Below are 12,634 nucleotides of genomic sequence, written 5' to 3'. Positions count from 1 at the left end.
ATTTTAGACACCATGTGCCAGATGCAGCAAAGCAGCCCCAGAATGTAACTGAGCCTCCTCCATGTTTCACAGTAGGTACAATGTTCTTTTCTTTGTATGCTTCATTTTTGCATCGATTAACACAGAGCTTTGTGGCTTGTCAATACGTATTTTGGTAAATTACAGTCTCACTTTTTTATTATTTGCTTTCAATAGTGGTGTCCTCCTTGGTTGTTTTGAATTAAGTCTGCTTTGGCTCAAGTGACGGATGGTGCGATCTGACACTGATTTACTTGGAGCACCTTTGAGTTCACCACTAATCTCTTTGGAAGTTGTTCTGGGCTCTTTGGTTGCCATTAACTGCCCCTTAAATTTGTCATCGCTTTTCCTCTTGCAGCCACGTCCAGGGAGGTTGGCTACAGTCCTGTGGACCATAAACTTCTGAATAATTTGTGCAGTTATAGTCACAGGAACATCAAGCTGCTTGGAAATGGTCTTCTAGCCTTTACCTTTAATATGCTTGTCAATAATTGTCTTTCTCATATCCTGAGGCAGCTCTCTCCTTAGCTTTCTGTGGTCCATGTTCAGTGTAGCACACAACATGATACTAAACAGCACAGTAACTTCTCTTCAACCTTTAAATAGGCAGACTGACTTATTACAAGTTAGAAGACACCTGTGATGCTAGTTAGAGGACACACCTTATTCCAACATGCCCCTGTGGTCAACTAATTTTTTTCTAGGGGTACCATCATTTTTGTCAGTTTTATTGGTTGTTTTTTTAAACTATTTCTGCTGAACCACAATTCAAAAGCAATGTCTGATTTTCATTATTTATTTATTTATTTATTTTTGTGGTAAATTTGTATTTATTATTACTTTTTTCAGTTCTAAGTTATTTCAGTGATCATTATGTGTTTCTTTCTTTTATGGAAGGGTACCAACAATTTTGTCCACGTGTGTATTTGCATACTTTATTTGTTTACAACAAAATGTATCCATAACCTGCATAAATCCACACTACAACCAAAAAAGCTAAGTGTGTTAAGTTTGTTTATTTATTTTTTATTTATAAATATATATTATATATTTTTGTTCATTTAAAAAGGACAGTGGACATTAATGGACATCAACAAAAATATATAAGATGCAAACAGGCCACATTTGTGCAAACCTGCTGCTTTATTTCCATAGTCAGATGATAGTTCACAGATATTGAGGTTTCTCATATGACAATAATGTGCATATTACTCAAGACTTGCCTGCTATATTGGATGCTATACAGCCAGCGGTTGTTAGAGAAAAATGTGTATTCCCCACCTGGTTAGCAGTGGTTCTCGGATCAGTTGGAGAGAAGCTGCTGCACCAAAAACCTCCTAGTGATTGCTTTGGTTGGGAAAATGTGACTCAGATAATATACTAGCTACCACAGTAATCACAAAGAGGTTATTGCCAACCAGCTGGGGAATACATGTATTTCTTTAGAGACAGGTGACTACCAGGGAGTCACTGACCTGTGTGACTTGGACTTTAGCAATCATTTTCCCAGCGACTGCCATCAGTCTCCAGGAATACTCATTTTCCCCACACAACCAGTGGTTGCCAGATGGTTGCAGACCGGTCTCTTGTCCTGTGACTGCGGCTTTACTCACTTATTTAAACTTTATTTAACCAGGAAGGTCCCATTGAGATTAAAAATCTCTTTTTCAAGGGAGTCCTATCACAATAATTATCATACATTCAAAATGGTGGACAAACTATCGACACATGATTAGTGGTCACATATCCTCAAAATACAACAAAAGATACATAAAAAAATGCCAATGCAAATACATCATACCAATAATTTTAGCACAGATTTTACACGCTTTCTGATGCAACCCTCCCAGGGCTTGGGACTGTAATTAGCTCGTGCCCCCTGTAAGCTATGCCACTGTAAACCTGAATCTTTACAGGGTCATTGAGACACCTCGGTATTTATGGACAAGTGCGGCCTGTAGCAGACAAACTTTGCGTTTACTCTCCTTTCTCCTGTCTTCCTTGATTTTACTCAGTACAGTCTATAATTACATACATAATATTCTCTGCAGCCTGACAGGACTCACACTGATACTTTTCTCTCATCCCTCTCTACACACACACACACACACACACACACACACACACACACACACACACACACACACACACACAGTAATGTTCAAACAATAGAAGTACTTTAAAATCATTAAGTAATTCATATCTAATCCACAAAACATTTAACAAGTATCACCAAGTTTAAATGTCATTAAAGTTAAAATATTTAAGTTAACATTTTGAATCATAACTTAGCCTCTTTAATCACATTAAGCGTTGGGTTTACAGTGCAGCGTAGCACTCACAAGGACATGAAAAAAAAAGGGGGGGGGGGGGGGGTTAAAGCTCTGGTTCTTATCGCTTGTAAAGCAAGAGTTCATCAGTCATTTGACTTTTAATTTTCTGCCATCTCACACCTCCACCCAGCTGTCATTAGCCAGAACAGTATTTTAGCATTTTAGAGAAAGTCTGCGAGCGTAAAGGCCACTTTTTTAAATCATAGTTGGGGTGTTTTCGGCGACTGAGTGTGGCTTCCTCTTTGATGGCTGCAGAAACAACTCAGTGTTGTTTATTTCGCTGTTTCAGCAACGTGGCGTGCTGCTTCACCAGGAAACGCTTATCTGAGCTGCTCTGTGGTGGGAAACACATACAAATTTATAGACACAACACGCACACAATTAAAATAAATACATAACACTATGAGATATCAGTGTGAATGATTCCCTTACAGGACCCAAATAAACTGGGAGTAACTCACATACTTCTGTAACCTCTTTCTATGTGCAATCTGTTTGGTGAAATGTCAGAAATATATGAGAGACCTGGCAATCACTGAATCATAAATGGAAATTTATAGAGAGGCTACATCTCCTGATCCACAGCTGACCAAGCTTTTCTTGGTTTACTGCCTTCATAATATGACTTAGCATTTGTTCAGTGCTCTAATGGGATGAGAAGTGAGATAGGTCACATCGGCAGTCTTGACTGAGCCATTAATGAGCCGTAGTGTCATTTAACTCTGCACACGTGCAGTAGAAGAAAAACTTTTAAATCTTATTTGGAAACTTTTTAAAATCAGGTTCTCTGCATGTTTTTTTCTTGCCGCGGTGACCACTGAAATAAACTTATGGCTCTGCACCCATTCACTTCTTCAGGAGCTTCAAAGTAACTGGCCAGAAGCTTACCTCCATCTACTTAGCAGTCAATAGGGTGGAGGAAGTGGAAGGAGTTTGGGCATGTGCTTACCATAACCAGCATATCTTTCAGTCTCTCAATGGCCTTCTGATTGACTTGTCTCCGTGACAGATACGAGGTTAAGATTATGCTGAGGAAACAAAATGAAAAGAATGTGTTGAAACAGTCTTAAAGGAGGGTGAACTGGACACTGTATCACACTGCAATTACGGGCTTGACATTGTAGCGGGCACACTGTCATTTGTATACTTACATCTCTGCTAGTATGAGTGGCAGGGCGAAGGCCTCAGAAGTCAGATAGTGGATGGTGGTCTGTGCTGGGCTGGGGAGACTTTTTACACACACTCCAGTCACATTCAGCAAAGTTTCTCCATTTCTAAATGGACCACAGGAGGACCTGGAGATGGAAGAGGAGCAACAGATGAGAGAAATGAGCAGTGGATAAAAATAAAACCTAAAGATGAGCTTTAATTCTAGTGCGAAAAGGTTTCACATTAAAAATTAGAGAAAGAAGTAATGTATGCATGGGATGCAGTTGCAGTGAAGACCTTACGGGTTTTTGTTCAGTGGGCTTTGTAGCTGATAGTGGTTGAATGCCAGTGTTGCCGCACACATGAAAAGACCAACCAGCAACATGAAGTGGAATAAAACTGAGGAGCTGGAGCCTCGAAACATCCGCTGCTCTCGGACACAGCACCGCAGGACGTTGAACTGAAGACAGAAAAGGCACAACAAAAAGTTTCAGGCACATTTTAAACTAAAGCCAGACTTCTCTGCTGCATTCAATGCAGCCATCATTTACCCCAGTTATTTTAGCCCCAATCAGTAAGTTTTTGCTGCAAAATTAATTTGCCACACTGTTTTAGTTCAGCTCACCAGAGGTTATCAAACCTAAATCACCAGCCCCCATTCCCCTGCACGGTTGTCCTTAACTTGTTTTCTTCACCATCAGCCAAATAAATGGCTGATAGTTCAACTCTGCTTGCTTGCACTTGTCTGCATTTGGGTCCTACTCAGCATCCAGTCTGAACATCCTGCAGATTACAACACACCCTTTGCCTGATTTTTTTTTCCTGCTAACATGTTTGGTGCGTCTTGCCTGCTTGAAGACCATCTTGGGGTTTGTTTGCTTGCCATCTTGCTCTTGTGGGTTTTTTGGGTTTTTTTGTTTTTTATCTCTGCCAAGGATGGGTTTTTTGTTGTTGATTTTAGGTTGCTGTTTTAGTATGGTGATTCAAAGAAATTAGACAAATTTGCATAAAAATGTTACAAGATGTGGTCTTGGACCAGGAAGTGATTGAACTTTGGATTTGATCTAGACACAAGATTTTTTTCAAGGATTCTTAATTGTTGCAAGAGAAGGCAAAATTTTGGGCCATATCTTCCCAAATTTGTAATGAATTGAAACCATAAAAGTCAGGATGTTGTGGTCCTTGGGATTTTCATTGTTTCTGAGATTTTCAGTTGTTTGAATATATCATAGTATCATATATATCATTATCACAGTTTCATTGGTTGCCTAAGTGTTGAAGTTTGGGGTTCTTTTGGATTTGGGCTTATTGTTTTGATTTCATTTTCATTCTAGTAATCTTTAATATTAGCTCTTGCATTTGAGTTCCAGTCACTGTTTAGTATTTAAGCAGTTCTGGATTCTGTCTCTTAGTTTCCTTATATTCCACAATGAATTTGACCCTCTGGTTACTTCCTTCTAGTTCTAGTGATCAGTTTGAGTTGTGTGTTTTCTGTTCCGGATAATTTATTCTAGCCTCTTTTGTTTCCCTGTTGCATATTTTAGTGTGATTTTTCAGGAATATGTGTTTAGTTGCGTCTGATTGTCACTTCCTGTTCTGTTTCCTACCCTGTTTTTATCTTATCTACACCCGTGTCGTGTTCCCCCAGCTGTTTCCACTCCTCTGATGACCTGTAAATAGTATTTTGTTTACTTTTCGGGTGTGTGTATGGGGTGGGGTGGGGGTACTTTTGTATGCACTGTTGTGTTTTGAGCCCTGCATTTGAGTCTTTTATTCTATAGTGCATGACATAGGATCCTTCTGAATTCAGGAACTCAGTTCACAGATCGAATGGGGGAATTTTTATTTATTTATTTGGATTTCTTTCTGAATTAACATGAATGAACTTTCTGACTGAACCAGCTAAAATGTGTTCCTGTTTAGTTTCCCCCACTTTCTGTTATTGTTTTTATCATTACAGCCACTGCTTTTTTTTTTTAATAAGTTTTTTCTTCTACAGATTTATGTAGATACCAGTCTAAAAATAGACGAAAGAAGGTGAAAAATATATCAAACTCTTATGCCCCAACCTTTTTAATGTAAAATGTGACCACCAACGTAACGATTCCTATGAGAGGCAACAGAGGGCAGTAATAGACTCCCACCCAGGATACAGTCTGACTGTAAACAAGGTCCAGCACGTTGAAAGGTATCAGGAAGCGCTGTTTCCCTGACAGCCGGGCCAGCAAGGATGTAGGATACTTCTCTTGTAACAACCTGTTAAACATAAGGGAGATGGTTTAGACTGAAACTGTCCTGGCATCTACTCAGATGTGCGTTGTGCATTGATCTTTCCATTCAAACCACAAAGATGACTGAAAAAGAAATCTTATTCAAACCCACTTCCTGGGGTATTCAAAGAGAAAGACACTGCAGAAAGTGGCCAGGAAGTTGAAGATGCACAGCTTATACATCTCTCTACCAAACTGGTTCTCCTTGCACTAAAAACAATAAAGAGACACACCGATTAAAAAAAAAAAAAACCTGGACACTAAGAAAAAACTTTAAATCCTCGATGATGTCTCATTAAAGATCAGTCTGTAGCACCTCACAATCTTTTGTTGTCGTGAAGACAAAAAATAAGTAGATCCCCAGGGATGCCAGCTTTAAGAAGATGCTCCTAAAGGAAAGACACAATGAATTTGTTCATGTATGCATACCTGTATGTAGATTAAATTTTTATCTCCCTTTTCACCTTACCTCAAAAGAGTAGCATTCACCTGCATGGTGAAGGAGTAATCTTCAAAAGACGAGATCTTACGGAAGATGTGGGGCAGGACCAGATTGACAAAGGTGATGGTGATGGGAGGAAGATATTGGAGGAGCAAACTGACCAACCAGTAGTAGCTAGAGTTGCTCTAAGAGGCACAAACACACAGTATCAGCTGTTCAGCAAGTTCATTAAATCATACTTTAACAAAGCATTTTTTTCTTTTTTTCAGGAATATTTATTTACTTTAGATATAAGAAAACCAACAAATAGAAACATACAGTTTAAAAAAAAAGCAAAAAAAAAAAGCACATTTCTCAGGAAAAAAAAGGACCCAAATACAGGACACAGAAGCAGGTTAAACAACAAAAAAAAGGCAAGCCTTTGTAAATGCCTACTAAATGTGATGAACATTCTCCTTTTATAGTGAGTGTTTATGGGTGGCTCCGGGTGTGCTCGCAACTTTCAGTTTGTTCTTGCCGTGTTGCGCTTTTATTTTGAAAGGTTATGTTTACGGTTGCCATGCCAACACTCTGCGGCCGTCTGGTTTGGCTCTACGTGTAGATAACGTTGTGAGGTGGAAGACGAAGAAAGCCAAGTGGTATTTATTGTTTATAAGTTGATGTTCGTAAGACACAAGCTTGTCTTGTCATTTGTTGCATTATCTTTACTGTTTCGCTCTTTTTTCCACGCACGCTCTTTAGTGCAGAGCTCGCTAGCGGAGAGGTCCGGGTCTAAAACTTGATTAGCACCCTTGGAGAGCGGAATGAGGTATAGAAATGTTGATTGTACACTCTATGACAAATGTTATTTGTTTTACCTGAAAAGTGTCATTTCATTTGTTCATATGAGTAAATTGCATAGTTTGTCAAGATTGCCTGTAATATGTGTTTGAAAGTTTTATTTGTTTATTTAAAGGAAAGGTTATGGAGTTGTTAACACTTATTTACTATTTGGAATTGTGACTAATACTGTAACATAATGTTCATAAGAATTGTTTGTGAATTATATCTGCTTTGTTCTGTAGTTTTCACGGTGTCAAGATGGCAAAGTGTCACAGTACCACTGTCTGGTGCTTACCAAAGGAAGAGAAATAAACGACACCCGTTTGAAACTCTACGTGTCTGGTTTATACCATCCAAGGGGCCGCTACAGCCTTTTATGGTTGTTACAAAAACAGAGACAGAAAGCCTACTCGGTTTAAAAAAAAAAAAAGGCGCACAGGAAGAGCAGATAGTTGACAAGGGAATGCATTATAAAAGAGAGCTGATTAGACAAAAGTGGAAACTATTGAGGGTGGGGCAGACAAGCACAAAGAAGGGAAAACATCAGACCATTACCTCTTTCAGAGATGTTTGTGTGGCGAAGTAGATGAGGTAAAAGGCTCCAGCCAGCAGAGAAAAAACAACCAAGTTGAGGACTAATCTGAGCAGGTAGAGACGGACCTTCTCTCCAAGAGTCCTCTGAGCCGCCCGCAAAGAGAAACTCTGCTCCTCCAGGAAAAGCTGAGCGGGAACAAAAACTCTTATGTTTTGGATTTTTTTTTTTTTTTGTATTTAGCTCTGTGATATACAGTATGTATGAAAACATAGCTTGGCTGCACAACTCCACAAACTTTTCACAAACTTCGCCAGCAGTTTAGCAAATTTACAACCCTGTATAAGGGCGTCGGGTAAACAGGTACAGAGTGCCTGACCGTTCACCTTGAGGTCATTTCTGATGAAGCTGTGTTTGAGACTCGCAGCAGCGGGATCCTGGATGGTGAAGTCCCAGCCACAGAAGATCTTATAGCTCACATTCATGCTGTAACGCTTCCCGAGCATCCAGGTGTGCTTGTAGCCGACTGTTGTTCTATCACACGTGACATATGTAAATAAAACATCTGCTTAACCTCTTGTGTTGCATTGTTGTAGAGCACTAACCTGCGGACCACTATAATGAGACTGAAGGTTAGGATTGTGAGGATTCCAGCAAAGTACAGCAACGGTGTGTTCAAGCACTTCAAATCCAGGGAACCTCGTGTATAAAAACCATAAAAGACAGGGGAACGATCCAGGTAGCCCTGTAGAAAAGACGAGTAAAAGATTATAGGACACATGTGGGCTATACTTAATAAATCATACACATAGATTAGAATGCAAAAGCTTACTGTTCCCAAGAAGAAATCTAAAGCAGAGTCATTTGCTTCAAATCTCAACTGTTCTGTAAAATCAGAGAGAATATGTATATTTTTTTAAGTCAGCACGCAGTTGTGGTTAATTTACCACCATCTGTTGTCATGGCTGACTCACCATGCTTGCCCCTGCCATAAAATATTGTTGGCCCCAGAATGAAACCACCGATAAGAGCGCAGTTTAGCAGGTTCAAGTAAATCAGGTATCTGAGGAAAACAAAATAGGACTTCACGCCAACTCCAAACCTGCCTGGAACAAATCAAAAAGGATTTTACCTGTGTCCATTCACAGTTACAGCACATATTAAGTTAATTCACACCAAGCCCTTTTTACCTTCAATGGTCCGGAGGGTGTGTCGCCATGGCACCAGGCCAGACAGAGCTTCCCTCATGTGTTCCCTCACCCTCTTCCCGCTGCTGCTTTGGGTCTTCCTCCAGGACTCCCAAAAAGCTATATTGCAAAGTTCCAGATTCCTCCTCTCCCTAGGAAATAGCATAAATGTTACATAAACTCCTATTTATTTTAACATGTCAATTCTAGACCTTCATCATGATATATACAAGTGAAAATAAAACATACTTTTGAGCTACCAGACAACATAGTGGGTTTGTTTAAAACACGGCTTCTGACCGAGTTACAATTAAGGGTGCCAGCAAATGACTGAGGGCCGTACAGAGAAAAAGATTGTCACAGCAAACACTTTTCTTTGAAATGCTTCTGTTAACACTTCAGTGTTATCTGTTGACAACTGTCGTTTGTTTAACCATGATGTTTCTTGACCACAGCTATGATGTGTTATAAAGTTTTAGTCAGCTATGAGGGCTGAAACAGAAGAGCTGAAACTAAAGAGGTGGGCTGCTACTGTATATCATACATCAACATGTATTGTGGATTAATGAAAGATAATAATTAAGTGATTGTGACTTTTACTCAAGTAAAAGGTCTAAAAACTTATTTTTCCTATTTTGCAAAACAGCTATTCAGTGAAAATCAGTTTTCAGGCTGTTGTGTAATGCCCCTTATCATCTGCTTTAGGGGAAAGAGCTGCACATGAGCCTGAAAATCGTGCCTAATATTTAGGATTTCCTGTGGCTCCCGCCCCTGTTTTTTTCCTAGGTCACATCTGTGCCACTCCATTTTTAAAAAATTCCTGGAAACGATCCTGGTGGGTTTCACTAAAATGTTCCCACACAGGCGTGTGGGATCATAAGCATCATTTTACTGGCTCATACGCTGAAAATTTTGGAAACAGCTGTTCAAAGGCATACAGACACTCAGAACTGTAATATATTTCTTTAAGCAAATCAGTAATATTCTGCTTCTGTAAGAAGTTAACAGCATCATTTTATACTTGTACATCAAAGTAAGATGTAGATGAAGAAGGTTTGGGAAGTCTGTAATAAGCTTGCTCACCTGGCGCTCCTTTTTCCCTGCATACACATGGCCAAGTTTCTGAGTGGCTGCATATACGTTTTGTCTCTGGATCCTCTGGACAGGAGGCCACTCTTCTCCCCAGCCTCTGGGCCACTCTGGTTGGCGTCTTCCGAAAAGTCATGTCTGTTCTGCTCAGGTCGGGAAGCTTGGATGCTGGGCAGCAGGTCAAATATCTCAGTCTGATAATACTCACAGGAGTCTGAAGACAGGGTGGACTGAGTGCTTTCCTCTGTGATGAACGCACAAAAGTAGATTATGGTACATGTTTGTATACAAAGTGTTTTAATTAGCTTAATTCTTTTCATCATTTTCATTTGTTTTGTCTGTAAAATGTAAGAAAATGCTTTAAAAAATGACTAAAGTGACTTATTCAGAGTCAAATTGCTTTGTTAGTAAAAAGAGGTATATTTGGCTCGCAGTAGAAGATCCTAGCACTCAATATACAAACAACTCAAACACAAGACAAGACACAACACAGTAAATACATGAAGTTCCCCTCATCACAAAAAACAAACATTAAGCAACTAAAAGCGAACAAGAAAAGATTGCGTCTATATCATCTCTGCAACTTGGTCATCTGAGAGAGGTTAAGTCTTTGAATGTCTTTTGTTTCCCAGCCAGCAGTGCAAAAATTAAACACACATTTTTTAACTTTAGAATGACATTATAATACAACAACAGGTAAATAATTAACAACCATGTCAGTTATTTATTTAGTTTACACCGCCTATGATTTATCTTTGTTTCTCTGTTGCCTCTGTATGTAAGGTAAGAAGCAAGAAGTCACAGTAGTGCTGAATGTGACCTGTGTTAGATTAAAACATCAGGGCAACCAGTCAACTGGCAGTAAGCTGCCCAGCTACCCTATACTGAGCACAGTACATATGATCAGTGTGTCATTAAGTATAATCTGTCACACACTTGAACATACTGTGAGTACTGACACCATGTTGTTGTCTCTCACACACACATAGATGTCAGGTGCACAGGCACATTTGTTGTTTTTTTTTCCATTACCTGACATGAGCCTCATGAAGTTGACATTTTCGTGCTCCTCCATTTTTCTCTTGAACTTCCTCTTTTAATCAAAAATACAAAAAAATTTTAAAAAAGAAGCATCCAAACTTCACTCATTACATTTCAACAAGCTTCTCCACCCAAGCTGCAACTTAAAGTCGTGTGAAGTAAGAGGTTACTTCCGCAATCTGCACTGAAAATATCCTGCTTTAAACCTCACATCGTCACGCTGAAGTGAAGACCTCTGAGTGGCTGTTGTAGAGTTTGTATTTGTCCCTCAAGCGCTTTGTGAATGGCTCACTTTTTTTTGCAGGTGAAACATGTAAGCTTTGTTCACACTGAGGCCGAACGTCACAGCTCCAGGAAATCATATGACAGGATGCAGACTTAGGCGTTAGAATGGTGGCAACATAACAACAAATGCACCCAAACTCACTGGACTGACAAACATTAAATCCTGAAATTTTTAAGGTTATTTATTCACTGAGTGTGATAAAGGTTTTGGCTTAAGACAGGACACGCGCCCTACCAGAGCTTTTTGGTGTTGTTTCATGTGTTTCATATCCTCAATTTTATTACATTTTCTTGTGTTTAAGCACTTTCTAATAATTTCTAATGTAGGTTGATCTGTTTACAGGTGTTTTTTTTTTCAGTGGATTCTGCTATAGTGCACTGTTAAGCAAATATTTGTTTTAGATTACATTTTAGACTCTGTTTATACGGCCTCTTTAAACTATCAGTGAAATAAGGTAAACAGTCATCATCTTCCTTTTTCAGTGAAGTCTTTACTGACACATCAGCTGCACTGAGAAGTGTTACCCCACTTGCACACAGACGTTTGAGCACCGTAGCAAAAAGGCTCTTTACACCCACTCACCAGACCACTAAGTTGTCTGAAATTTCCAGTCAGTCATTTACAAAGAAACATGAGCGCAAGTGTAATTTCTTATGTACTCGTTCAACATCATTGGTTTCAATTCTGCTGAGACTGCAACACTTGGAGTTGATTTTCACTTGCGCTGACACACTTTTTTTCTTTTTTCAGTTTTACCCGGTGCTACTGGATTATTATATCAAATTCAAGACTCGTTTTTAAAGCACATCCTGATTTATGATTCATCTCCACTGTATCAGAGAAGCAGGGTACACACTGTTTAGATTGTACTAAGGACTAAGACATGATGCATTAAAATGTGTTGTGTGTTGACACAGATCTGTCAGTGCTGCTGCTAGGCTGTTTTCAGAGTGGGGAAAATTTAAAGCTGGCATCCCCACTGCACAAACTGGTAAGCCTATTGTTCATTTTTGCGGCCTGTCCAAAAGCAGGCATGTGTCCAATGTGGAGGCATGTGGTGGCACAGAGCCTCCAAAAGACATATGCTGCTCTCTCATGAATACTATTGGACAGGAGTACTGTTAATGTCCAACACTACTGGATGAAAGCACAGAACTCCAAAGTACATTTACTCAATTACTTTATTGAAGTACAAGTGAATTATGATGTATTATTATAGGTAAAGCATCCCAGCATAATATAAATAATTAAAATCATCTCTACCTGCACCATTAAAGTGATACACATTAATTTATCAACAATTATGATCCAATAATATAACAGGTGTGTGATTCTGAAATGGGATGTTATCCATAATGAGTTAATTTAGCAATATTTGAAACTTTTGTGTTATTTGGTAGGAATATGACTTTTACTTGCTTTTGCTTACAAAACAAACTATATTTCCAGGCTCTTGTTCAGTACC

The 12,634-nt window shown here is 39.2% G+C and overlaps 1 protein-coding gene across 2 annotated transcripts; it reads right to left on the bottom strand.

Annotated features, from left to right (window-relative positions):
* Window positions 1-1,079: 1,079 nt before the first annotated feature.
* tmc8 (transmembrane channel-like 8) lies at window positions 1,080-11,134 on the bottom strand. Of its 2 annotated transcripts, XM_030746743.1 has the most exons (17): window positions 11,095-11,129; window positions 10,875-10,935; window positions 9,837-10,086; window positions 8,757-8,905; window positions 8,541-8,672; window positions 8,399-8,451; window positions 8,172-8,311; window positions 7,953-8,100; window positions 7,590-7,754; window positions 6,240-6,397; window positions 6,087-6,159; window positions 5,883-5,980; window positions 5,570-5,756; window positions 3,803-3,960; window positions 3,503-3,646; window positions 3,301-3,379; window positions 1,080-2,685 (listed from the first exon to the last, which is right to left on the bottom strand). In XM_030746743.1, the coding sequence occupies exons 2-17, from the start codon at window positions 10,915-10,917 to the stop codon at window positions 2,614-2,616; spliced, it is 2,049 nt and encodes a 682-aa protein (XP_030602603.1). In that variant the 5' UTR covers window positions 10,918-10,935; window positions 11,095-11,129; the 3' UTR covers window positions 1,080-2,613. The 2 variants fall into 2 exon arrangements, with proteins under 2 accessions (XP_030602603.1, XP_030602672.1); XM_030746812.1 differs by lacking the exons at window positions 1,080-2,685; window positions 3,301-3,379 and having other exon boundaries at window positions 3,523-3,646; window positions 3,798-3,960; window positions 10,875-11,134.
* Between the last annotated feature and the right edge of the window lie 1,500 nt (window positions 11,135-12,634).

Source organism: Archocentrus centrarchus, chromosome 1 (assembly GCF_007364275.1).
Source record: "Archocentrus centrarchus isolate MPI-CPG fArcCen1 chromosome 1, fArcCen1, whole genome shotgun sequence".
Lineage (NCBI taxonomy): Eukaryota > Metazoa > Chordata > Actinopteri > Cichliformes > Cichlidae > Archocentrus > Archocentrus centrarchus.
The sequence above is the reverse complement of the archived record's forward strand: the minus strand, read 5'-3'. Positions and strand labels throughout refer to the sequence as shown.

Bases quoted from the DNA above. Each gene is read 5' to 3' on its own strand.
- tmc8 (XM_030746743.1), bottom strand. From the start codon at position 10,917: ATGGAGGAGCACGAAAATGTCAACTTCATGAGGCTCATGTCAG. The intron at 8,673-8,756 runs GTAAAAAGGGCT...GATTTGTTCCAG, and splicing joins CACCCTCCGGACCATTGAAG to GCAGGTTTGGAGTTGGCGTG. The intron at 5,981-6,086 runs GTGCTACAGACT...TATTGTTTTTAG, and splicing joins CGACAACAAAAGATTGTGAG to TGCAAGGAGAACCAGTTTGG.